Source organism: Pleurodeles waltl, chromosome 3_2, assembly GCF_031143425.1.
Source record: "Pleurodeles waltl isolate 20211129_DDA chromosome 3_2, aPleWal1.hap1.20221129, whole genome shotgun sequence".
In the NCBI taxonomy this organism is placed as follows: Eukaryota; Metazoa; Chordata; class Amphibia; order Caudata; family Salamandridae; genus Pleurodeles; species Pleurodeles waltl.
This window is the reverse complement of record NC_090441.1, coordinates 78,363,614-78,389,850: the sequence shown is the minus strand read 5'-3', so window position 1 is coordinate 78,389,850 and position 26,237 is coordinate 78,363,614. Positions and strand designations below refer to the sequence as shown.

The window sequence follows — 26,237 nt, the reverse complement described above, 5'->3', positions numbered from 1 at the left end:
GAATAAACAAAAAAATTCTGATTTATGACTATACAGGGATAGAGTTTGACCTTTCCACTATGTACACCACAACCACGCACTTCATGCTTATACAGTGTGTTTTTCACACTGCAAATGTCTGGCTACATCCCTTCAAATCTGTAAATAGGAGCATTGCTATTTATTTATTGCCAGGGTTGGGACTAGAGAGAGGGTTACTATTTGGTGGAGTCCCTACCAATGGTCCCCTCTGAAGCTAAAATAAACATATTGTGAATATCAAGCTTTTTTATACCCTGCAAATAGTGCAACATTTGTTAGTCTCTGGTTGTGGCACGTTAGAAAACCGAGACACATTGTTCAATATCACACGATGTGGTAGACCATCTAGCAAGCAGTGTTAAAAGCGGGGTCTTGCCGAGAACTTATCTTTGCCACTGGGCCGTATCCCTGCCTCACCCTGACAGGAATGCATTCCACAAGGAACTTGCAGAATTCGCATAGGTTTCACTCTTGTGTACGAATAACAAAATAGTCATAAAACATTTGCTCTGTAAAGGAATCTTTACGTATGAAGAGCATGCTTATCCAAAGTTGGAAGGCATGTGTTTTTTTTAATGTTTTTGTCTTTTGACAGCTTGTATTACGTGCGGCCTAACAGGACCAGTGAACGCGGTTGCAATGTGAAGTACTTCGTATGCATACACGGCCTTGCAGCACCACCTGCTGGAAAAATAGAATGTCCTTGCATAGTATTTTGTTTGCCACCAGGGCCATTTAAAGCGTAGCCGCTGGTGACTTGTCACAGTTCATATCGCCCTGAAGTGTTATTTAATTAGACATTATCTCATAGTTTCTGTTTATAATTCCCACTCCTGTATAGTCAAGCATTTTGGCAGGTGTGTTACACTCATCTGGGCTTGGGGCAAACGAGCTGATGTAAAGGTTTCTATCCATTCAACAGTTTTCAAGCAACGGCAGGGATTTAGAAACAGGCGCCATGGGAGCCTAATAAGGGGCCAGTTCTGAAATATTGATCTCACGTTTGACACCTCTCCCGGGTTATATGTCACTTATCCTCTCTTATATTGCCCAGCTGCATGAATTGTTTACGATTTTATCCAGAATTGATTGGAACGAACGTCACTGAAACATTGTAAATAAGTAATATATTTTATTTTGGGTGTTGACACCAATAAACATCTAACTAAGTAGTTTCAATTTTGAGTTCGATGTGCCTAATAGTTCGTCCCATAGGAAAATATAATTTTTTAAGTTGTACATTTCCCCCAAAATATTTGTCTAATGGGGCCTAGTTTTGGATAACCGATAAGCCATGCCTCTGCTGCACTAAGGGAGGCGGGGTCTGTTCCACGGAAGGCAGAGAGAGAAAGGAAAGGCTTAATTATTTAAACAAGCATTTGTAATAATTTGCTCGAATTAGTTATTACCATTGTAAACTCCTAACCGGACTTTTCTTGACACATAAATTGAAAATGAAAAATAAAAAAAGTTTTACATAAGCAAGCCAATTCACAGCCCACTGCCGCCATTAACATCAGCGCAAGGGGAAAGACAAAAAGAAAAAGAAGTTCACTTGCAATCAAACTTGTAGGCAAAAGTGAATTAGTCATGTAACAGGGGCGATGGCCAAGGCAGTAACAAAACCTCCCCAAGGAGGGACAAATCTAAACCATTTACCAATGTCATCAAAGGATTTTGGAAGGGCAAGCCCACTAACGAGTGGTAGTGAAGGGCGTGAGGTAGGCGTCGTTAAAAGCCCAGATACACACCAACAGGTCGGAAAAGCAGCGCTTGCACGCTGCTATGCTCGACCTAAAAACGACGCCCTCGCTTTCTCTCCGTGCCCTCCGTCATACATTCCCCACTGGGTGCAGCTGGAATAGGGACTGGTTAGCCGTCCATCCATGCCGAGGGAGTAGGAAGCGCGCCCCACTGCTGTGATTGTCTCTCACGTAACCGCCATGTTTTTCTAGGATTTTTCTGTCACTGGAAGACTTTAAAAACACGCGCTTTTGAGCGCTATATATATTAAACGGAATATATTCTTCTTGCACTTTCTTCGTGAGGGAATGCGTAAATTAGAGGGACGTGTTACTGCCACAGCGATGCTAAGGGATAAAGGTTACTGTACAATTATGCCAGGAATGCTCCGCTACAGTTTGCGGGGTCACCGACCATAGGCGAGAGAGATGCTCCTCCTGCTGTCACTTAAGCCTGCTGGCTCCGCCTTCTGCGTGCACGCACAGCGCGCGCATCTCTATTCATCCCACTGCTGTGTGTGGAGCTAGATGTTCCTGCATCTTCCGCCGCTCACCTCTCACTGCTAAGGGGTCAAGTACAAGTGGGTGCATTCACCCTCCTGGTGAATGTACACACAGCGCCAAAAGAGGCCCGGGAAAGCCTGCAGCACGTTTACCAGCAGAGAGCCTGACTGCGGTATTCAACTGCTCTCAGTCTCATCCTCTCAGGGACGGACGCTTGCAATTTCCAAAGTAGCATCAACGGGTACCACTTCCCAGGGTGCCATTTAGCGCCCTTCGTGCATTCACGTTGTACCTGGAACCTACTGTACCCTCAACAAGGCGAGAATTTCACCAATGAACAGAACCCATTACACTGCCGGCTGAAAAGAAATAATTTCAGCGCAACTTTTCAGAACTCTTGCAGTGTTTTGGACTGTATTTCTGGAAGCAGAAAGGGGCTGTGCTACGAGCCTCTGAAGCCATGAAATACATGCATCTCACCATCTAGAGTTAGCAGCCGCCGATGCTGGGCTCTGTTATTAGAAAGGAACGTTTGAAATGTGTGAAAATTCACGTTTTTGCTTGAAGTGCATGCTCGGTTACTTCAGCAGTGTGGCTTGTGGACGCCAGCACTCAGTAAAGCTACCAAGTCAACGGGACCCGTATTGTGCAACATCTTCAGCCAGCCCTGGCTCTGAAGAAACGGCATTGCCATTCTGGGGCTTGGAATTGTGAATTTAGCACAATGAATACTGGAGCGACTCTCCAGCAAACAAAGAACTATTTTCTATCGGAAAATTGTTGTTTCATTAGAATAAAATGAAAATAACCTATGTACTGAATTTGTAAACCCTTGATAGTGCATGACATATATTAAGAGAAAAAAATGTTTTTTGATTGAGGGGGTGAAAACCAACAACCACAATACTTGCCTGGGTTAACCACAAAAGTAAATACATTATTCTGTGCTTAAGCAAAGAAGCAGTTTGACTTAAGTTAGAGGCAATGTGTAAAGTATTACTGCATCATACAAACAATAATAATGTGAAAACATAACACAAGAAAAATCCCAAACCAATTTAGAAAAATAGAGTAAATGTAATATATAAAATGAGACCAAAACAACAAAATTCCGTTCAGTAGACCCGGAGCAATGCAATTTTAAAGGGGTAAGTGAAAAATAGTGGCAAGAAGGAGAAAACACTGACTGCGGGTACCTGGTCGCACTAGAGTAGGACAGAGTCACAAGTTCAGGCCGACCACGTGAAATGTGGGACAGATAAAATGGACCAGAACAGTCCAGCTGAAAAAGTTACCTTCTTAATGTCAGCACAAAGAATTCAAGGCTTCAGGATTTCACAGAAGGAGCTCAACTGATGCCAGCCAAGGGTCCAGGACCCAAGGAGGGACGTTTTGGGGATCAGGAACTCACTCCAGCAGAGGCCAGCAAGGCTCAGGCAGGTCCGGTTGCAGGCAGGTCTAGTTGCAGGTCCAGGCTGATTCAGTTGCACAGATCAGCTGGACAGTTGCAGGGAGGCCTCTGTAGCTTGTTGTGTCCCGGTAGCTCAGAGGAGGTCAGCCAATGTCCCCTTGGAGTCAGGTTTGCCTGGGAAGGAGGGAGCAAGTCGGGTAGTGGTGGGGGAGGCAAAGAGAACATATACATCTTTAAAAATTATCTGCAATTATTATTTTTGTATTTAAAATGTTCACTGCAAGCTTATAGCTGTCAAATTTAGGTGGCTGCATGTTGTTTTTTAAATATCGTTTGTGGCATTTGCTTGCAACAAACATTAGCTTGGCAACGTCAGACCTGTTGACTTTTCCAATGCATGTTTTAACTATATAACTCCATAGCCATTGTAATCTGTTGTGTAGTGAAAATACATTGTTCATATATCCAAATAAATCAACAAGTGTATAGTTAATTTGATTAAAGTAAGTATATATTGTAGATTACAAGTCTGGGGAAGGAATCTGTTTATGAAAGGTCACAGACAATTTGGATAGCCCCGGTATAGTATCAGTTTGATGTTTACAGATGCATCATGTTCCATGTTGGTAATCATGTCACTGAAGTAGACGAACAAAGAGCTGAGATTTGCACCTGAGCAGATCACACAGCAGATGTCTGGCTTGAGTGTAACATATTCTTCAATGTGCTTGTTTCTGCAGGAGTGCCAGGCGCTGTCCCAGGAGGTGTTCCCGGTGGTATTCCCATCAGTGTTCCAGGAGGAGGGCAGTACTACCCTGCTGGCGTGTACCCAGGTGAGGACACATTCCAAGCAAACAATACCAGGCCCAAGTCCTCTGCTGTGTAGCACCCCATAAAGGTCTCAGCTTCCATTTCTATGATGTGGTATTTCGCTGTGGTCTCCTTGTTAGGAGATTTGTACATTCATTGTCCCCCTCAGTGGCAGAGGCGTTTGCCCTCCATAGGTGTAGATCTTCATAGTTGAAGGCAAGAGTATTGGTATTGTCCAGAGTCTTTAGAAATTGTGAAAGCTCATCACACTGACCAATGTGCCTGTGTCAGTGAGGACCCTGATTGTTGTGCTTGCCACTCTGACTTCAAAAGTGAGTTGGCCTCCTGTGTTTCTTAAGGTGCTTGGTGAACAAGGTGAGAAAGACTTCTTCATCCTCTGAGGATGTCTTGACCTGGGTGCTGCTCATCCAGGCACTCATCCACACACCACATGGGATGGAGCCCTCGGGTGCAGAGTCAGTCAGTGAGAGCTGTCGGACGGGTTTGTTCTTCCTTTAGCTCCACGGCTCCCAGACCCCTCCCCCCAGCACAGCTTGGAAAAGTAGTTGAATTTGCCACAGTTTGAGCATGTTGTTCTTTGGACAAGACAGTTATCTAGGGGTTGTTCTTCTCACCCTCAATTCTGTAGAGTGGAGCTGATATGGGTGCGACCAGCCTGTGGGTGTGTGCTCCTCAGCCTTTTAATTACTGCATCTACCATTTCTGTCTTGGCAAGGTTCACTTTACTGCTGTTTTGGCTGTAGGTCAGAGCAAGGTCCATTTAGTTGGCTTATGAAGCACAGAGGTCATGGGATCTTGCCAGGGTGAGGATGTCGTCGAGGCTGCTGTTTGGTTGCCTTCCAATGAGGGGCCTCAGAGAGTTTTTGACAAGCATCCTTGGATGATCTGCTGTCAGCTTTCCTTTGGCTGATCATCAGCGGTACATGCTCTGGCCAATTACCAGAGGCGAGAATAAAAAATGTCAATTGACTCCCATTTGCGTTGGCACGCTTGTTGTTGTTTGATGCACTCAAAGTCTGCGTTCAGTTGCGGGTCGAAAGGGGCATTAAGAGACCTCACAGCAGCGTTATAATTGTCTTTTGCCCCTGGGGCAGGGAGATGCTCAAACAGTTTTTAAATTGCCTCCCCTACATAGTGAAGTAAAAGAAGCTGTTTCAGAGTGCCACTGATTTCTGAGGTAATTCTAAAGTAATGGCTTAATCAGCCCACCCACATCTTCCATCTGGGGGTAGCCATTGCAGGGTCTGCTAGTTCAGTGAACGGTTGGAGTGCCGCACTGGGTTGTGCTGTGGGGCAGCTGCCAGTGTGCCATGGTTCGAAGACATGGTGCAATACGCATGCTCAGTTGACTCCGCTGTCTCATCAATGGACCTGGCTCAGGATGAGCGCTGATCACCAGGTGGAGCTAGATGCTGTGCTGCTATGTCAAAACCACACATCAAGGTTGCTAGTCACTGTTGATGGCAAAGTCCCTTCCATTTGGGACGGCGCACCTGCTGATCCTGCCTGCCTAAGCACATGGCACAGTGAAAGTGGAGCCCAGTAGCCGTGCCGTGCGATCTGGTCCATAGGGTCCCACTGCAGTAGGTAACAAGGTGTACATTCAGGGCCACCAAATGTGGTAGGGGGGCCCAACACAGCAGACACCGGGCATAGTGAGAGGGCTGGAGCAGACCCTTAGTCAACTGGAGCATGGCCAGGTGCTGGGGCCTGAAAGGCAGTTGCAGGGCCTGAAAGGCAATTGCATGGCCTTGACTGAGGCCTGGAAACAGGCGAGGCCCTCCAGGAGCGGTGCCGCCAGCACCACCACAGGCGTGCAGTTCGGGCCCAGTTCACAGGTGGAGCCAGGAGGGTGGAGCCATGACCAGCAACCGGCAATGACAGAGCAGCAGTGAGGCAGCAGAAGGCGTAGGATACTCCCTTGTCACCAATGTAGTGAGAGCCTGTGCACAGATCCTCAGAGAGTGGAGGGCAGACACGGTGTAACAGTATGGGCGAGGACCCCGAGCAGTCTTACACCTTTTTATTTATACCCTTGGCTGCGCCCAGTCCTAAGGGTGAGATGCAATAAATCTGGGCCTGGGTCAGGAATCTAATAGCCAAGTGGCTCACTACACTAGTGTCCTCTTCCATTATCTCCCCCTTCTCTATTTCTCTTCCTTCTTTGTCTCTTTTTCTGTTCATCACTTTACTTTTGGTTTGCTTTTATCTTGCCTCTCTTACTTCAGTGCAGGGACTGTTGTGCCCAAACGAGATGGTGATACAAACCAGTACAAAGACATGGTATTGACTTTCTCTTTCTGTCTATCACAGGCGCTGGGGCAGGAGGACTCCCTGGAGGTGTTGGAGGAGCAGGTGGGTCAGCGTGATAGATGCAGAATTATGATTGCTATGTTTGATGTGATGGAATCATCTCCTGAGCTAGCACAATTTGCTATAAACCAAGCAAGATAAATGGAAGACAAAGAGACCACCACAGACAAGAGTATCATAGCTAGAGTAGTCATAGTTTATAACTGTGGTGTGTGAAGTTGCAAAGTCCTGAGTTAGGGCAGGCACAGTGAGATAACTGTTCTACACACCAATGAGTCGCAGAGAGTGCAAAGCTCTCCTTAGATTTCTCACCGACTGTTGGACAGCAAGTGGCTCTTTGACATTAGTCTTTGTCAGTTGCTCTACATCAAGACTGTAATGCTCAATAGTGACATTCTTTTATTGCATGGCTCTGACATCATGACTTTTATATTTCAATAGGAGTTGGTGCAGGCGGCAAACCCCCCAAACCAGGTAACAGACGTTTCTTCCAAATTAATCTTAAAATGGATAGTGCACAGAATGCTGATGGATGCTTATTGTGTACAGACGGTGGCGTTGGTGGATGTGAGCACTCATTTTTTGGTACCGGAAATTATTTTAATCTTTAAACCTACCCTCAGAGCAAGAGAGAGGCAATTAGAAAAGGGAGAACAAATGAGTATGTTAAAGATAGGAAAACAGTCACAAAGGGAGAAAGAAGAGATTAAAAAAATCCACAAAAGTGAGATTGAGAAACAGGAAATGTAGAGTGATGGAAGAAAGAAGCATGAGGTGGAATCAAGAGCCTCGGTATTAGGCAACCATGGCATTTGGCAGCACCAACAGCAGAATCCTGAGAAAATTATTGGGCCCCTGCAGTTAAGTTTTATTTTCTTTTTTGGCAAACTAAGCACTGGTGCTGATAGTGTGAGTGGATTTCCATATTATTGTGTGCATAGTTTGAATGCTTGAGTGTACTAGAGGCTGTAAGTGTTGGTTTCCTTGCACATTTGTAAGATGGCAGAGATGGGAGCGTGGGCATAGATTTCTCAGAGTGACCCTCCATCCATATTCCCCACCTAAACAGCAGCTGCTTTCATTACATCATTCCCATGTACCTCTCAAGCATTGTAAGGTGCTGCTTTCTCATTATCAGTCGTTCACAGTCATGGGTTGTTGTCAAATCATCTTGTTTACAGGCAACAGATTGGTGGTGTCCTAGCCAATGTAGCCATACTAGATACTCCTTTTTGCACTCCTTTTTGACACTCGCAGGCAGAAAACAATAAAGACAAGGCCACATATTTACTAAATTCTGTAACGAAATGGAGCACTCCTGCTCTCTTGTAGAGTTGGCGCACTTCTAGTACCAATGCAAGCACCCTTGTGCCACAAAGCAATGGTACCTGTGCTGTGGTCAAAATAGTTTTTGCGCAGGAAGGTGTACCTTCCTGGACAAAAAACTATTCTGAGAGGCTTATTCCTCTTTGTGTGTGTGATGCAGCATGCAGCACAAATGCAAAAAGGAAGTATTGAGGAGAACTAAAGATCTTTCCCTTCAGTATGCCAGCCTTGGGTAGACAAACCAATGTTTGCTGACTTCAGTAAATATGGGTTTGTGTGTAAATACATGTGTGGATGCACAGGAATGCCCATGCTCCGCCCATCTAATGCCTCCCTGGCTGAAGGTAACACAAGGCAGTGCAATGCGCTAAGTTGCGCTTCCTTTGGGATCAATTCCCACACAAAGTAATGCAAATTAAGATTTGTGTGGCTTGGTGATTCCCAATATGGATTTGTTGTCCGGACTGTGCCACAAAAGTAGTGCAATCTCAATGCAAAATCTCAGTAAATCTTAGCTACAATTTCCTTTCCAGATTACAAACAAACGTGTACAGGGTTACACCATGGCTACACCCCAGCAGAAAGTACAGGAGTCTGACTGTGTTTATGAGTCTGGGCAGGTTTTGGTATTCTTCCAGGGATCCTCATCAATAGTCATAAGCACTGAATAGTTCCACCCACACATATGGATCTGGGAACACTTTTAAACTAAACATATATGTACATCTCTCTTCGTACAACAGTACTCAACCCATATGTTTTCAGCCTAAAGAAAGGCAACATATTGCCACATTACATTTGCGTTTCATTTTAAATAAAGAAAATAACTGCATTAAAGTTAATCACTGATAAAGAAGTGACCATGCAAATCTTCCACAAATGTTTTTTTTTTTAAACTGAAAAGGATAGGGAATGTGTGACGTTGTTATTCAGTAGGTTACACGGTAAAACATAGAAGAGAAAACTGGCACTGTGCCTTTAAGAGTCTCACAATACACCCTGCATCCCATCATGCTCTACAGGTAGCAGTTAGGTCAGTTCCGTTTTCCGGTTGATGGAAACAAGAACCTGGGGCACAGAGCTCTGCTTTTTTTGGCTCTAAATTATTGCAAAATCTTTCCAAAACCTTTAAATTTTGTATTCACTTGACATCTTTTAAGGCTGAGACTATGGTTACACCTTTTTTTGGCAGAAAACAAAATATTTGCTTGACAAATTGCCTTCAATTTTTGTGACTTCCCTTCATGTGGGAAAAAGAAGGCCTAGGCAGATCCACACTCTGCAGTTTTTGCTTTCCGGAAGTCCATCATCCAGAGACCTGTAGCCATTGTCAGAAATTCTCCAGAACAATCCTCTAGGTCAGAGAAAAGATTAAGCTGCATGCCCTCCAGAAAAGGAGGCAAGAAACAGCAGCTGGGTCTACAAGAGGCCTTGAGGAAGGTAATACTTTGGCCCTAGTGCACTTGTCCACTCCAAGGAATCCTCTTGAAGGAGATCAAGGGAGAAATACCATCAGAGAAAGAGGCAACTCCCCGTTAGATGTTGAGAAGCATGACATCAAGAATGGAAAAGCTACCTGCATGTTTATCTTCAACGGGCACACTGTCGAAGATGCTGTAGAGAAAGCACTCGACGTCAAAGCATTCTTATTATTCCTCATCGAACCACCTTTTAATGTCAAAGTCACCGTAGATCTTGAAAGTCAGTCGAAGCTCACAGTTGAAGCATATCTCGCCGCTGAACACATCTTGATGATGAAGAGAATTTCAATGTTGAAAAACCGATGCATTCACCAACAAAGCACAATTTGATGTCAATACATATTACAATATTGACATTACCATCAAAGCCTCCTTCAACCACAGATTCTAAATCATGCTCCATATCAAAAGGTAGATCACACTCTGTCATGAATTTTTCATCACAATGGCTTCAAAGTTTGCAACAAAAATGTGTGCCACACACAGATTTTTCCACACCTATTCTCCGTAGTGGGTCACACCTGAGGTCCAGTTCAAGCACACCATTGCGTAGATTTCAACATTTGTTCATTTCACTCCAGGCACACAACCTAATGCAACACCTTCTGCTACTCCTGCAGGTCCCCTGAGCAGCCCACAACTGACTACTCCACCACCTAATTCTCTGGAAAATCTAGAAGTTGAAAGAGGCACCATCACACCAGATCTAGAACTAGAACTAGGAGAGCATCTAAAAGCAGGTCATCATCCAGGTGTTCAAGAAGATCAAGAAGGAGATCACACCCTCGTCACAGACGGCGATTTCCAACCTGGACTACCACTACGTGCTCATTGGTCAGAGATTGCTCACTTTCTCTGACAGTTACACCGCCAACCCAACAAGAGTCTCTCCAGTAGATGATCTACTAACTTTTAATGATATGTTGGTAAGAGAAGCAGTAAATTTAAATATCAGTATACCTACTTCTATCAGATCAGCCACTATCATTTTTGAAACCCTATGTAATAAAGTGACAGCAAGACCTTTACTTTCTCTAGTCCCTGGTCTAGTGGAGCATGCAATGCAGCTATTCTTCATGCTTGTGTCAGTGATGTCTGCTCCATCTAGGCTTCTCAAAACTCCATCTGAAACCAGACCAGCTACCTGATCAGGACCATCTGTTCCTTAGAACCAACGTTTCTCCAGATTCAGTGGTTGTAGCCCCAGCAAGGAAGTCTCATACAATCACTCCTTCATCGTTCGTACCACTGGGTAAAGTGAATGAGCAGATAGATTCACTAGGGAAAAAGATATGTGGAACATCAGCAAACTACAATAAAAGATGGCAGTGCTACCACGCTTTTGGGGAGTAGTAATAGATCTCTTTAGAATTCTCTACAAAGATTTGCTGAAAAATTACAAAGGAGGACAAACAAGACGTGCAAGAAATTGTTAATGATGGTGGCATGGTAGCAAACTAAATAATAAGTGCACAGCTGACACATCAGGCCTAGCTGCTCATGGCTATTGTCATGGAATTTGTGAAAGGAGAAATTCTTGGCTCAGACTGACTGGACTCAAACCAGAATCCCAACATTGCATTCTGAATTTGCCATTTTTGGAGAACACTCTCTTTGGATCTCACGCTGTGGATAAATATTTAGCATGAAGCCTGGAATGGGCAGTTTAATTGCTGATAGTCTGGAGGTGATCAAAGAGTACTGTAGGAGGTACAGGCCCTATGATAGGAGATATGTTGCAAAGAGGGTCCAAATCTCTCAGTGGTCACAGCATCAGAGATAGTCGGATCACTCTTGTAAGTCCTCCAGAGGTGAAAGAGGCCAACAACAATCTGGAACTGCAGGAATGCCCCCTGCCAAACAATGGTTCTGTACTTTCCCCTTCTCTGTCAGTCACTGTGGTGGAAGAAGTAGTGTCAGACATCTGGAAGAGTGGTGTTTCATAACAGTAGACAAATGGATTTTAAATAGTGTTCAGAATCGGTACTCAAGTACACTCCTCCTTCGGTTCCACCAGCCAAGACATCAGTTTATCAGAAAGATCTGCTTCAGGAGGAAATCAACAGTTTAGTGCAGAAAAATACAGTAGAAGAGGTTCCTCATCACCAAAGAGTATTGGAAATGTATTCCCAATACTTTCTGGTTAAAAAAATGGACCAAAATAAAAATTCTGACCCATTCACGATCTTTGAGTGCTGAACAAGTACATTGAGAAAGAAAAAATCAGGATGTTGCATTACACTAGAGCTATCATTAACTGCATCAAGGAGCCTGAATGTGTGCAATAGATCATCAAGATGCCTACTTCCACATTCTGATAGGAGCAAAGCATAGAACGTTTCAAAGTAGGCTCCAAACATTTTTAATACAAAGTCCTACCTTTTAGACTACAATCACCACCTCAAACATTTGCAGAATATAATGCCATTGTCACATCTTATATAAGGAAACAAAATATATTTGTCTATCCTTATCTAAATGACTGGTTCATAAAAGGCATAGCTTCAGAGGAGATATTAAACATTTTCAAATATGTCTCAAAACATTAACCAAGTTGGGTATTCCAGTGAACCTCAGAAAAACTACAACCTACTTAGTGCAAAAAATACAATTCCTTGGAGTGATACTAGATACTCAGCCTACAAAAGTATATTCTTCAGAGGAGAGAGGATCATCAATCTGTCTGAATTGTAACTGTCTTTTGCACACTCTTCATCCAGTGGCACAATAGATTTCAACCCTACCCAGCCTATGACCTCTTGCAAGTTTCTGGTTCCACATGCCAGACTTTACCCGAGGCCTGTACAACAATGCCTAGAGAGCCAGTGGAACCAGTTTTTGGATCACTGGAAAAACAAACTGGCTCTTTCACAGTCTGCAATCCAGTCTCTTCCATGATGAAAACAACTAATTTACTAAAAATGACATTTTTAATTAGGATCTTCCGGTTCAAACTCTAGTCACAGATGCATCTCTTCAAGAAAGGGGAGCTCACGTGAAACACTTAAAAACCCAAGGACTATGGCCAAACAAGGAAAAGACCTGCTATATCAACCTAGGTTCAAGAATTGTTTATGTGGTGTTGTAGTATTTTCTACCTCCCATAATGACAAACTCCATTTTTGTTCTGACAGACAATACAACAATAATGTATTATCTAAACAGGCAGGGTGGAATTCACTGGAGGCCACTATCCCTCGAATATCTAGCCAAATGGAAATGGTTAATAGCAAGACAATTGAGAATAATGGCTGTCCCCCTTCTAGGTGTTCAGAACGTACAAGCAGATTCACTCAGCTGAGTATTCAAAAAAACCATAACTGGGTTCTAAGCTACAATTGCAATTAAGTTTTCAAGACTGGGGTTATCCACAAATAGGTTTGTTTGCAGACTCAAAAAAACTGAAAATGCCAAGATTACGTATCCACATTCTGCCAACCAGTATTGAAGGGGAATGTCTTTTTTTTACATCATTTGATCATTTGGAGAAAAAAAAAGCAGAGAGATCTCTGCATTCTATAGATGTAAAAAGATCCCTTAAATACTATTTAAACAAAACTAAAGATTTAACACAATCAGATAATCTTTTCTAACATTACGGTCTAGTAAGATCAGGCTTACCTTCATCAAGCTGTCCATTTCTAGGTGGCTAGTTTCCTGTATACTACTTTCATACCAGTTAGCTAAAAGCTCCTACCTAGTAAACATAAAGCACATTCCCTTTATGCTGACAGTTCTCATCAAGTATACTACTTTCATACCAGTTAACTAAAAGCTCCTACCTAGTAAACATAAAGCACATTCCTTTTATGCTGACAGTTCTCATCAAGTTTTACCACTGCAAAGCCTGAATGCTAATGATGTTAGCATCAGAGTGGCCTCATCAGTGGAGGTTCACGGACCTCCTTCATTTGTCAGAGAAACTGCACAAAAGACTGACATGCAGACAGGATCTCCTGTATAAGTTCAGAGGTAAGGTCTTATGTCCAAATCTTCCATCACTGAACTTAGGTGCCTGCCCCTTGAATTCCTGTGGTGTGGTCATCTAGGTCTTCCACAAGACTGCATTAACATTCTTCGAGAAGCAAAACAACTTTTCCCTAGGAGTTTGTATGCCTTTAGGTGGAAGAGATTTTGTATTTGGTGTATTTAGAACAGCCATAATCCATCCTCAAGTTAAGAAGCTGTGGTAGTACTTTATATACTCCACCTGGTAAGGTCTAGTTTGCAGTTTTCTTCTGTTAAAGTCCACCTTCTATTATAACTGCCTTTAGGAAATCTCTATCTCAAGCCTTCTTCTTTAGGATACCTGTAGTTGAACCATTCTTAGAATGTATTAAAAAGGTATTTCCTCCTGTTAAGTCGAATTCTTCTCCCTGGGAGTTTATCCAAATGAATGGGACCACCCTTTGAACCAATTCACAAAACTTCTTTACATCTTACGTGGTAAGCAACTTTATTAGTGCATTTACTGCTCTGCGCAGAGTTAATGAAATTCAGGCTTTATGCGCTATTGAAACATACACAGTATTCCACAGTAATAGAGTGGTAATAGGAATACTCCTAATTTCTTTCCTAAGGTGTTTTCAGATTTTCACATTAACCAAACCATTTATTTACCTACATTTTTTTCCAGTCCATCAACAGCAGCAGAGAGATCTCATAGTTATAAAATGGCTGGGGACGGAACCCCGAGATACCTAGTCTGGCTGAGGGATGTGTCTGAATGGGCGACTGCTGAGGAGATACGCATGAAGCATGTACTCAGATGTGAAAATCTGGAAGATGATTTGAGAGCCTTGACAGCCATGCTGTTTGTCTTGAGGGAACCCCCAGAGGATGAGTAATGTGGGGAACCAACAGTTAGATGTAGCCGACGACCACATGGTCACCGGGGAGCAGGGGAGTGTTCTGGGTGCTGTGTGGAGACGAAGTTTCACCGGGGATTGATTAATACCACACTAATACCAGTAGTCTGTCTTTGGAGCCATGTGCAAGAGTGGGGTGGGGGGGGGGGGCAGGAGGGAGGGTAGTTGGAGATAGTTTAATTGGTCGTAATGATTATCATCCACTGTTGTTGTTATGCAAATCTGCTGATCATTGCTGATGCCCATTGTATTATATGAAACTTTAATAATGATCATTTGGAAAAAAAAGCAGAGACATCTCTGCATTCTATAGATGTAAAAAGATCCCTTAAATACTATTTAAACAAAACTAAAGATTTAACACAATCAGATAATCTTTTCTAACATTACGGTCTAGTAAGATCAAGCTTACCTTCATCAAGCTGTCCATTTCTAGGTGGCTAGTTTCCTGTATACTACTTTCATACCAGTTAGCTAAAAGCTCCTACCTAGTAAACATAAAGCACATTCCACATGAAGAAAAGCTGCTACTCTGGCCCTTCTTAGTACTGTTCAAATCTCAGAAGTTTGTGAGGCCGCTACTTGAAGCTCTGTTCAGACTTTCACTAGACACTTTTGTCTAGATTCAGACTTCAGAGCGGATACTCAAGAAGGGCATGGGTCTTTGAGGAAACGTTTCTGGTGATTGCTGTAGCTGAATTCTATTTCTTGAATGCTTATTTATGGGATTGATGTGCTATTTTATTCAGTTCTTATGACTATTGGTAAGGATCCCCTGGAGAAACCTTACTCACCTGTAATCCTAGTTCTCATACTACTTCTCACTTTGGTGTCCCTGTGCATGGGCAGGACTATTCAGTGCTTAAGACATTGATCAGGATCCCCTGAGGGAGCACTAGGATTACAGGTAAGTAACCTTTTCTTATTAAGGAATGCAAAAGTCTGCCACTGAGATATTTACTTTGCTCATTGAAATATTGATAGTGAGGGTGGTCAGTGGACTGTGTATTTGTTGGCTTCCCATTTCAGAGTAAATAAATGTGAGGGATTGCAGTTGATTGAGTGTTTGTTCACTGCTCCTTGTTGTGCTGGCACAGAAGGCAGACGTTTTTACAATGCTTTGGTTACATTCTGCTGCAACAGAGTGGCAGTTAGTATTGGAGCCTGAGGTGTGTTGGTTTCCTTGCTCAGTGTTAGTTTGGTGGTGATAGCAGTAAATTGAGTGTAATGGCTTTATTGCTCAGCGTTATGTAGGTTGAGAATAAAAGAGGATCAGGTTATGTGTATGTGTGGTAGATTTAATGCTCAGTGTTATGTTGGTAGAAGCTAGAATATTGACTGTGTGTAGTTGGTTTCTTGTTCAGTGTTGTTTTGATAGAAAGTACATGAGGTTAAGTGTCTGGTAATGCTTTATTAGAGAGTGCAGGGGTTTGACTGTGTCTTGACTTAAATGCTGAATGCAGTGCTGGTAGTGACTACAAGTGTATGAGTGTGTTTGTTTCCTTGTGCTGTAAAAGCATGGTAGGCAGTGCTGGAGGTCAGACTCCTTGCTCAGTGTAGACAGATTGTGAATACTGGGCATTTATTGAGTCTGGTGCTCCGTTGCTTAGTGTTAGTTCATAAAGAGCTTGGGTGTGTGATGAGTTAATTGCAGTTAGTGTTGTGTTGACTGAAGTTGGTTGCATGTGTGTTGTAAGTTCCTTTGTCAGTGTCATGTTGGTAGAGTGTGCAGGATGTTAAGTGTGTGTGGTGAGTTAATTGCTCGCAGTATTTTGAAATAGAGTACACAACGTTGAGTATGTGCAGCAGGCTCACTGCTCAGTGTTATCTCGACAGTAGAGGTTGTGTGTATTTGTATGTGTGTGTTGTGGGTTCATTCCTCTGTGTCATGTCGGTAGAGAATATAGGAGTCTGAATGTGTGTCAGTCTCACTGACAGAGAGTCATTGAACCAGAGTGTGTGTTGATGTCCTTGCTCAGTGGTAGACAAGTAGAGGGGCCTGGTGCCTTGGTCTGTGTTATGGCTTCATCGCTCATTGTTATGATGACTGAGAGTCCAAGAGGTTGTGTGTTTTGTATGTGTTTGGCGTGCGCCTATGATGACTTCATTGCTCAGTGCAATGAATGAATGAGTGAATGTTGCATTTGTAAAGCGCGACTCTCACTCCTAAATGGAGCATCCTGGCGCTGTGCAATGCCGGTTAGAACGCAGAACTTGCGTGTGTATATGGTGGATTCATTGTTCAGTGTCCTGTTGATAGAATGTGCTGGACTCTGTGTGTCTGTGGGGAGGTCAGTGCTCAGGGTTATATGTGTACTGCATGTATAGTGTGTATGTCTGGTCACCCTACTGGGAAGTGCAGGTTTGGCATGACCTGGAATGTGCAAACCGTATTGTGCAGAAAGTGGTATTCCTGAAGAAATGAAGTACTCATGATCAGGACTTGAAGTCCCCAAACAGACACTACAATTACAGCTAATGGCCAGCCCACCATGCAGAACTAGGGGTTTTGGCAGCTTACATATTCACACTGCAGTACTAAGCCAAGAATAGTTTAAGCCATGAAAAGATTGGCCTAAAACATTTGTCTGCTGTACTCCTTTTGTATTTTCTAAGAAGAAAGAGTATAATAGCAGATCTTGGGAACGACTACACGTTTGATGTTTGTATGGCATGCATACCAGGCATCAGCATGCTGACCAAACGTCAAACAGATTACCGTAAAGCGCGGACAAATGCATCTGAAAAATACAGGACAAAAGGGGTGTTATATTTTCTGCAACATGCTTCTTTTAGTTGTTTTGCCAGCGCTCTGCCACAGTACTTTCAGGAGTAAAATAGATCTGTATACGTTCCAGTAGTGGTGGAAGTGCACACCAAATCAGCAACTATATACACAGTAAAAATACAATTCTCCTGGGGGATGAGCCATGATGTGATGGCTTTGCTCAAACCAAAGGCTGATGGTTTCTGAACAAAAAGCCAATGGCTGAAGGAGGATGCCCCAAAGACTCTTAAAGAAAGTATGAATACAATGACCTAGTCAGAAAGGTAAATCTACATGTGTAGGTTTACTTGCATTACTGGAGGGGGGGACAGATTTTTAAAGTAAAAAAACTGGGACATTTTGCAAAAATAGTGGAAGGACTATAATTTTACTTCAACGGAGCTCACGCAATGACAGCCCTCATCAGCATACAGTTACGGAAGATGTACTAAGAATATAAATAAAATAAAAATTTTAAAGCCATTATCATGCTTGTTAGCTAAATTGTTTTCTGATAAGAGCTGCTAACTATCCCTGCTTTGGAAAACATAAAAACGCACCTCCCACTGTTTTCGGTCGACCCCCTCTAAAAACCGGGATATGAGTTAAATTTCCCAAAATCTGCCAGGACAACTGGTGAAAAACGGGACTGTCCTGGCAAAACTGTGACACGTGATCAACCTAGGGGCGTGGGGGCAGTCAGTAAAAATGCAATTAAAAACACTAATTTACTACTAGTAGTAAATTTGTAACCATATTTGACATTCTGGACACTTTGTGGAACCTCAGAAATTCGGGCAGAGACCTCCATATGGAAAAATTTTGGGAAACTTTTCAGTTGTTATAAACTTTTATATAGTTAATGAAAATGTAGAACAAATTAATAAATGCTACAGCACTTTTCACCTAAATAATAATTCATCATTTAAATAATTATTTTATATTAAATTAAAATAAATGTTATTTGTAGCTTTGAATAAGTGAACAAATCCCACCTAAAGTACACAATTCATATTAATTTATTGTGTACTTAAAATGTGCTCATGTTTTAAATTATTGTAACATTATTTTATTAATTTTTTTAAAGCATATAGGTAACATTAAATTTAAATTAAAAAAGTAAATACATAATTTATAAATATATTTATTTAAATATAATTAATTACAGAAGACATTAAATGTATTTATATATGAAAACGATTTTTGGTTTCATGTGTAGCTAGAGGTTTTCACCACTAGGGCTTATAACTCCCTATGGTAAAATATATGGAACAGTTTAAACATTAATAAAACTAAAAAATAATTAAAGTATTGTAATTTTTAACACTAATGTAAATTCATTTTACATACTTATTTTAAAGGTAGAAAAAAGTGCACATCACAGTTAACTTTATTTCAGTTATATAATTAATTTACTTATATTAAATGAAATAAATATTAGTTTGGAAAGGTTTATTACAAATAAAACTTACAGCATAAAGTTTATCTCTTTAACGTCTTGGAAAATCTATGCTTATAAATTATTTAAAGTAATTTTAATTTGCTTATTATTACTAAAGTTTAGTAAAAGTTTACTAAAGTTTTTTAATTTTAACATAACTTAACTATTTTAAAAATATTCATTAAATTAGCTATATTTGTAACTATAAAATGCAATTATTTATATTTTTAAAAAGTTAAAATATATTATCTTATGTTAACATTAATTCTTAAGGGAGTCTGTTTTGAAATACCTACATTCATTATATTCTATAGGAGTGTGTTGCAGTAGGTCTGAGTAGCCATGTGCGGTGCTCGTCTTACTCTAACTCTGAAATGCAATACGTTTGCTACTGTTGTGGGTTCATTTTGACAGGAGTAACTATAGAAGTGAAGTTTGTGTATAGGAGGGAGGGTCTTTTGAGGGTGGGTCCATGTTCCTCCCTAAAGCCCTCCTACCTCTCCCATAAACCCTTCAAACTCCCCCCCTAAACAGTTGCCCTAAATATTCCCCATTTTCAAGCAACTTCCCTCTGTCCCCCCCACATTTACTGCTAAAACATAAGACTTCATGTGTGGAGACACGCAGTCGGGTGGAGATCTTTGCACAGAAAAAGATAGGGCAGGCTAAGTTCCAGGTTTCCGCACATAGTTAGTGAGTAGCATTTTGAAGTACTATTATAGGACTACAAACATACTACAAAGTGCAGTTTGTAAATAGGCCTTATTATGTATGCTGTGGGTAATGCACATACCATGTACATCATACCTAAAACCAGCCTTTACTAAACAACTGAGATTAGTGTTTTATATAACTTGACTTGGTTAATCCAGTGGAAAAGATTAAAAAACAAATAATGTGTGCTTTATGTTTCTATAAATCCCTCCCCGCTACATCTTGGAATATTTTCTCCTGGAAGAAAAGGCACGTCCAGTGCAGTTTACAGAGCCCCATGGAATGAGCAAGATTCCCATTATCCTAAAGTTTTCCCAATATGAATGGTTTATATACGGCCTACTTCCAGTTTCTACACTTAGAATTCTGCAGGTTTCAAGAGCCTCTGAGTATGGCTTGGTATGGCATGGAAGATGCAGATGGTGGATTTCCTGTGGATATCTAGATGACCTGTAGAGGAGCTAGGACTCTTGGGTGTTTGGGATGCACCTGAGCATGGACATTATTGTGTTGCCAGAGATATTCCTTTGGATATGAAGCTTCCCTAAGTGGACTTAGAATTCAGAAAGGTTGGAGAGCCACCGAACATGGCTTGGAATTTGCTGCCACTATCGTTCATGAGGACAATAGTTTCTCTTGCCCTGAATTTGGAATCCTGCTAATTTGAAGAGCCCATAGTAGGGCTTAGAATGTTTTGGCACGGGCGTTCCTGGAAACATGAAGTTCCCATCAGTTGAACGTTATGGAACTTTAGTTGTGCAGACCAAGAGTTTCCATAGATTTTACGTATGCTGTTTTGAAAGCAGAGGAAACAGGATTTTTCTTCAAAGGATCCTTATTGATCTCCCACTGAATAGTACCACCCAGGCCGCACATGAGTGGGGCTATTCACTATTGCTCAAGTCTTCAATGAAGATTCCTTTGAAAGACAAGTAGGAATACAAGTAAGTAACTTTTTCTGCTCCTCCGAGGGCTGTTCATTGATAGTCATAAACACTGATGAGACCTACCCATGCAAGGGATCTAATGCTACCTAAGGAAGGCCTGTTGGGTGCTTATGACTTCAGTGAAGTTTCCTTTGAAAAAGTACTAATACTAGATGAGGTGGAAGCCCCTTGCCACTCCGGGGAGGGAACCACTGTGTGTAATTATTTGAATAGATTTTCCATCTTTGGGATCATTTCCTAACATTTGATCTGTTTGATGAAAAGGATCACCCTACTGCTTTTGTGGATTTCTCTATTCTAATTCCATGGACCTGAGGTGTGCTGTTTGCACATAGGCTACCAAACATTCCTCAAAAAGTAGTTGACTCCTGTTCCTTCAATAGGATTTCTTTTACCTTGCAGGAGTCGGCGGGCTTGGTGCTGGTGGACTTGGTGGATGGGGAGCTGGCGGATTGGGTACTGGCAGACTTGGTGCTGGTGGTTGGGGTGCTGGTGGACTCGGCGCTGGTGGATTAGGTGCAGGTGGGCTTGGGGCAGGTTACAAGCCTGGCAAAGCTGGTAAGAGTTTAATGTACTATATTTGGGTTAAATGTAGTGCATGTAAATGGATCACAAAGCATTTCACAACAACAATGTAACCCAGAGCATAAAAATAAAACCAAAGAGGCGACAGTGTGTGTCATGCTCCTTTATACTCGTGACCTTCAATCATTGCTGCACACCTGATGTAAATGCCATTGTTGTATAGAAACGCAAATGTGTTCAACTGGGAAATCAGAAGAAGCAGGCCTAAAAGTGGTCAGCCTGTGCTGTTGTACCCCTATTACCACATTGGCTTGAACTGAAATTTGCCCAGCCAGCTCGTAACATGAGAAATATGAGAAGGGTAAATAGTGCACTCAACCTAGCAAACCACATCAGAGCACCTACTGGTTGTTTTACACATTCCATCCATCCACTGTGCACCTCTCAAGAATGGTAATGAAAACATTGGTACCACACCATCCATCCAGAATAGTACCCACTCCTACATGCCTGAGTCACATGAGTATGTGGTGCAAGCAGAGGACCAGAAAAACACAGTTTTGCAACACACAATCCTCACTATTAATCATAAACAGAATATTCCCACCCACGTGCAGGGAGTCCAGAACACTTTCTTCTGAATACAACAGTTTCAATCTTTAGTTGGAGGTAAGCCCCTCAATGTCCATAGTCACCCTCCACACACAGCAAGACATGCTAGCTTTTACTGTATTTGTCTTGTGTAGAAATATTTTTCTTTTATAGCGGTAAGACCACATTGAAGCACCTAACTGAAAGTAATTTGCTACACTATCCAAAATAACTTGTAACTTTCACTCAGAGAAAGAGAAAAATGAAGCAAAGGGTGCCTGTCAAGTCAAAGTTGCAGAAGTTGCAGAACACATGAACTGTCAGCACCTTCCCTTTTCCAGCATGCACTATACTGGCACTTAGCCTCACCCTCAAATTGTTTTTTCTGAGATTACCTCAAAACACTTTCTGGGTTGTCTTACCTAATGTTCCTTCCTTTTTATGTTTGAAAACGTTTGACTTCCATTCAACATTTTCAACGCTTGAGATCATTTTTTCCACCCTTTTACATCTGTGACCAATTTTTTGGCTAAAATGCCATCTGTCTTTGTGAAATGTCCCTCATGTGTGAAGATAAAAGCTTCCTCAGACTCTCATTCTGTTTGTGTGGTCTGTCTCCCTGCACACATTCAGTAAAGGAGACTGACTTTTAACACAAAATTCCAAGAGAGACCTTAAAGACAGCAAAGGAATTCACCTAAGAGTGAAGCTTGAAAACCGGGGCTCTGAAAAAGAAAGGAAGAAAAACAGTCCAAAGAGGGGGGCTTCCGCTACTGAAACCAAACCTTCTGGTGAAAAAGAACCCCATAGGTGGATATCTAGAAAGAGGAGATGAAGAAAACGTTGTCATCACTATTTGAGCACTTCATCCACACCCAGGAGCACTGGTCAAAGTCAAGGCAGGTGTCAGCTCTGACATTCTCTGTCAGGGAGACTCTTTCTCTGGGCCTATCCCGAACAAAATTATCTCTACCTAAGTTAAGATCTGTGGCAACAACACAGCCATCAATCGTGAGATGTTCTACAGGGAAACCTTGATGCAGAGAAGACATCAACAGTGTCTGTCTAGAAGGTCTGCCTCCATGCTGCCAAGGTCACCCTTGACGTTAAGCAGATCGGAGCTGACACTATACAGCTTCTGTTTTCTCCATTTCGTCAGAAGCACAGTATGGAATCTGCCCTGATTTTAACTTGTCTTCCTGTTCCACCCAGAACAGTCCATCCTTAAGATCTAGTGATGGTGCCAAGGAGCACTTCGTTGTCACCCATCCCACCACTGTCACCTTAGCGACCGCTCCAAGAGTGACTACGACTGCACTGAGAGATGTAAACAGAGAACATTGCCTAGAGTAACTTGACTGATCCTGTACATGTCATATACTCCAACATCACTGATTGCATCACTCAAGATCATCACCAGTGGATGGCATTTTTTACGTTCCAGGAAGTCTTGAAAAGTGGAGCCATGAAGTTCAATATTCAACTCCAGGCTCCTTTGATGACAGTCTCCATGATAATGGTGACACTGGAGCCCAGAGCTTCTCCTCGGCCCATACTACCATTGGTTCCTCACTTTTTAGAATTAGCTGAAGAGAAAATCCTTACTAGCTATAGTTAAGGCAGCAGCTCTACAGCTCCTAAAAACGACTGAGTGTTGTGCCATAACAACATGAAGACACAGCTGATTGTTCTTTAAGGATGAGTTTCATTCAAGAAACAAGGACCCCACTTCTTGTACGCCTGTCTCCGTGCATCCCATGGGGCAACTGACTCAAGCAGTGGTTAGAAACCAAGGAGAAAGAACGCGGAGCGGGCGAGCATATTAAATATAAACAAAGAGCAAGATGTTACCTCAAATACACATTAACTGTAAATCATTAAAACTAAAGAGGGACACAACATCAGTGCATTACACCAAGCAAGACCCTAAACCGGACTCAGTTATAGTTTCATCTGTCAGAAAAAGGCACGCTTCTGCACCAAAGATGGCGCAGAGTCCCATTGTGCACGTCTCGATTGGCAAGACCGACGCAGAACACATTCAGTGCTCAGATGAAGGGAGCCTGTGAGCTGCCATGAGGCCAACACGCAGGGCCCCCCTTTTGCCCTCCATCCCTCCCGGCTCGATCCTGATAAAGACGTCCTGACACAGACCCTGAGAGGGCGACTTTGCAATCACGCCACTTCTGATTTCCCTCGAGTGGGCCCTAGTGAGCAGCTCTCAACCCAACACCTCCTTGCAAATGGCAGCCATGGCCTAGTTTTAAGAGATGTCTGAGCACGGCCTCTATGCACCACCATCAAGCACTAACGAGGCCTGTTAGGGCACAGATTGCCCTTGCACCCCCTTTTCATGGATGATGTCCCAGGGGTGGAGGTGGGAGGGAGGGTTGTACAGTGGAACAGTGCATGGAAACTTGTGAGGGCTGCTGGCACGGCCCTGAGCAGTGAGCCTTTAAAACATGGTGAGGCACTGCTCACGCCAGGACCACATGTCCCGGGACTTGCTGCTTAGAGGAGGCTGGTGTGCCTCCAGCTGCCCCTACTTTTCTCAGAGGGGCAGAGTCTGGCTGGTGTTGTTGGCCCCCCTGCCAGAAAGTTAGTCTCACCAGGGCCCCGGTTTGGCACCATCTCCAATATAGGATGTGCCTGTATGTGTCGCCCCCTTGAGCAGGGCCTAGGGGGTGGCAGCGATGGCTTCTGATCTGGACCTGATTATAGCCTGGAGGGTCCAGAACCTGCAACCTGATCCATGATATGGTGATGTGAAGCTACCTTGATAAATGCACCATGGGTTGGTCCTTGACACTGCAGAGCACCCACTGCCCCTTGACCCTTATGATGTAAATCCTTGACTGGCATGGCATCATGCTGCTCCCAGGATCTGGGCAACTGACTTTAAGTAGCAGTACACAAAGTAATCGAGAGAATCACCTGGGATCTCACAAAATGTACTGGGTCCACAACTTTCATATTTCCAACTATATTTGAGTGCCCCCCATTGCCTATGCCCAGACCTGTCCCTGGGCTAATTCTCAGGACAGCGCTTAATTTGAGACAGTGACTGCCTGTGGATTGGTCGAATAGCCACATTCAAAATTACATAACTGATCCATATCCTATACATCTTTTAGGCCTTGCCCCTACCCTTGAGGAAGGAGGATGTCTCACTCCTACAGGTGTCCTGCATGACCTATGTCTGGGAATGTAAGCGCTCCATACTCGCCGCCAAAATCTGCACCACACTCGAGGGAGGGTACTAAGTATACTCCATCTGCTGCACCACTGTAGCTTCTCAGTTGAGCTACATGATCGAATGGTTCAAAGGGAAAATGGAGAATCAATGGTGCTTTGTGGGCCAGAAGCTGGCTGCTGGTAGGGGAAGAACCAATGGTCACTAAGAATATGTGAGGTTGTCTCCTCTACCTTCACCCAGTTACTAGGGCTTCACACGGGGTCAGGCGGACCTTGCTCCTTTCCCTTCCTCTCTTACACTGATTATAGGCGATTCAGATGTTTCATGGGGAACAGCGACCCACGACCTCCAGTTCTAGAGGACAAAATGGTGCTTTTGCTTTTCGGATTTCTACTCTAGAGTCATCCTGAGATTCTTTGAGAATATCAAACATATATATGACACTCCCGAGGGCGAACGCTTCCACTACCTACAGATTTGGTGCACTTAATACGGTCCTGTCCCCGGCTGGGACATTTCTGAGATAAGGTCTTTATCACCATATCACAAATGAACGGCCAGAACATAGCCAAACTCCCCGAGACTGCCGTGCTTAGTAGAGCATCCTCTACTCCATAAAAGGTAAATGATCGGCCACCTCTTTTTAGCAGTCAAGCACATTATCTTATCTCTTTGGGGAAAAACAATCTCACCAACATAAACTATGGAGCCTACTAGGTCACGAGAAATTAGCAGACAACCTAGTAGACAAATTTCAACTTTTCACTAGATTATGGGCCCCTGTCCTATCCTACTTAAGCTCGGACTTTAGAGGCCTAACTTACCAGCAATCTCTGAGGGTGCTGAGTCTAGTCGACACTGTTTCTTATCCCAGTTTGTCTCACCTATGCCCTTGGAAGACTGATATGTAGTGGAATTCAGGACTCTAACAGTGAGTGGTCCTTGGTATTGATTGGATGTTGGGGGCTCACTGGGGGAATTGTTATCAGTGGATGCTACCACCAGATGCTGACTTAGTTTTTTCAAGCTGCACTATGCAATATAAGACATTATTAAAACAAAAAAACTGCAAGCTCATCCGCACTGCTGGGGAGATAGGATAGACAAATGTGGGAGTCTTTTTCTACTTTTGCAGATTAACTTTGAAAGGAGAGAAGACAAGATTTCTTAGAGATATTTTAGGAGGGCATATTGTCTCAAACCAATCTATCTGTGCCGCTATCAATTCTTTAGATCTAGCTGTTATGGAGTTTTGCTATGGTATTGCGCTTTGTAGCTAGTACTGACCTAGGCAGACGACTTTAAAATCAGTGGTGCACCTTAAAATCATGAATTTCCTCTTCACTAGAACGGTCCAATATGATCCTTATAGCAATGACGAAATGGAACACATGACAAGGGAAGTGGAAACCCTTATTACTGTGAGATTGCAGGTAAAGAAGATGGTTTTACCAATACAGACAAGGGATTTCAGATACCCCCTCAGTACTTTTATTCTCAGGAACAGGGACTGCAGCAGCAATAAAAGCAGCATTCTCAAAACAATAGTAAAGGCAATC

The 26,237-nt window shown here is 42.8% G+C and overlaps 1 protein-coding gene across 35 annotated transcripts in view; it reads left to right on the top strand.

Moving 5' to 3' along the window:
• ELN (elastin) overlaps positions 1–26,237 on the top strand; it is a 212,562-nt gene that overhangs the window by 89,983 nt on the left and 96,342 nt on the right. For 29 of the 35 annotated variants that reach the window (XM_069226832.1, XM_069226824.1, XM_069226822.1 and 26 more), the window contains exons 2-5: positions 4,419–4,511; positions 6,823–6,864; positions 7,264–7,296; positions 20,769–20,924. In XM_069226832.1, the coding sequence (XP_069082933.1) occupies positions 4,419–4,511; positions 6,823–6,864; positions 7,264–7,296; positions 20,769–20,924 (324 nt within the window). The remainder of the gene's footprint in view (positions 1–4,418; positions 4,512–6,822; positions 6,865–7,263; positions 7,297–20,768; positions 20,925–26,237) is intronic. The other 6 variants (XM_069226829.1, XM_069226833.1, XM_069226830.1 and 3 more) reach the window with 1 other exon arrangement.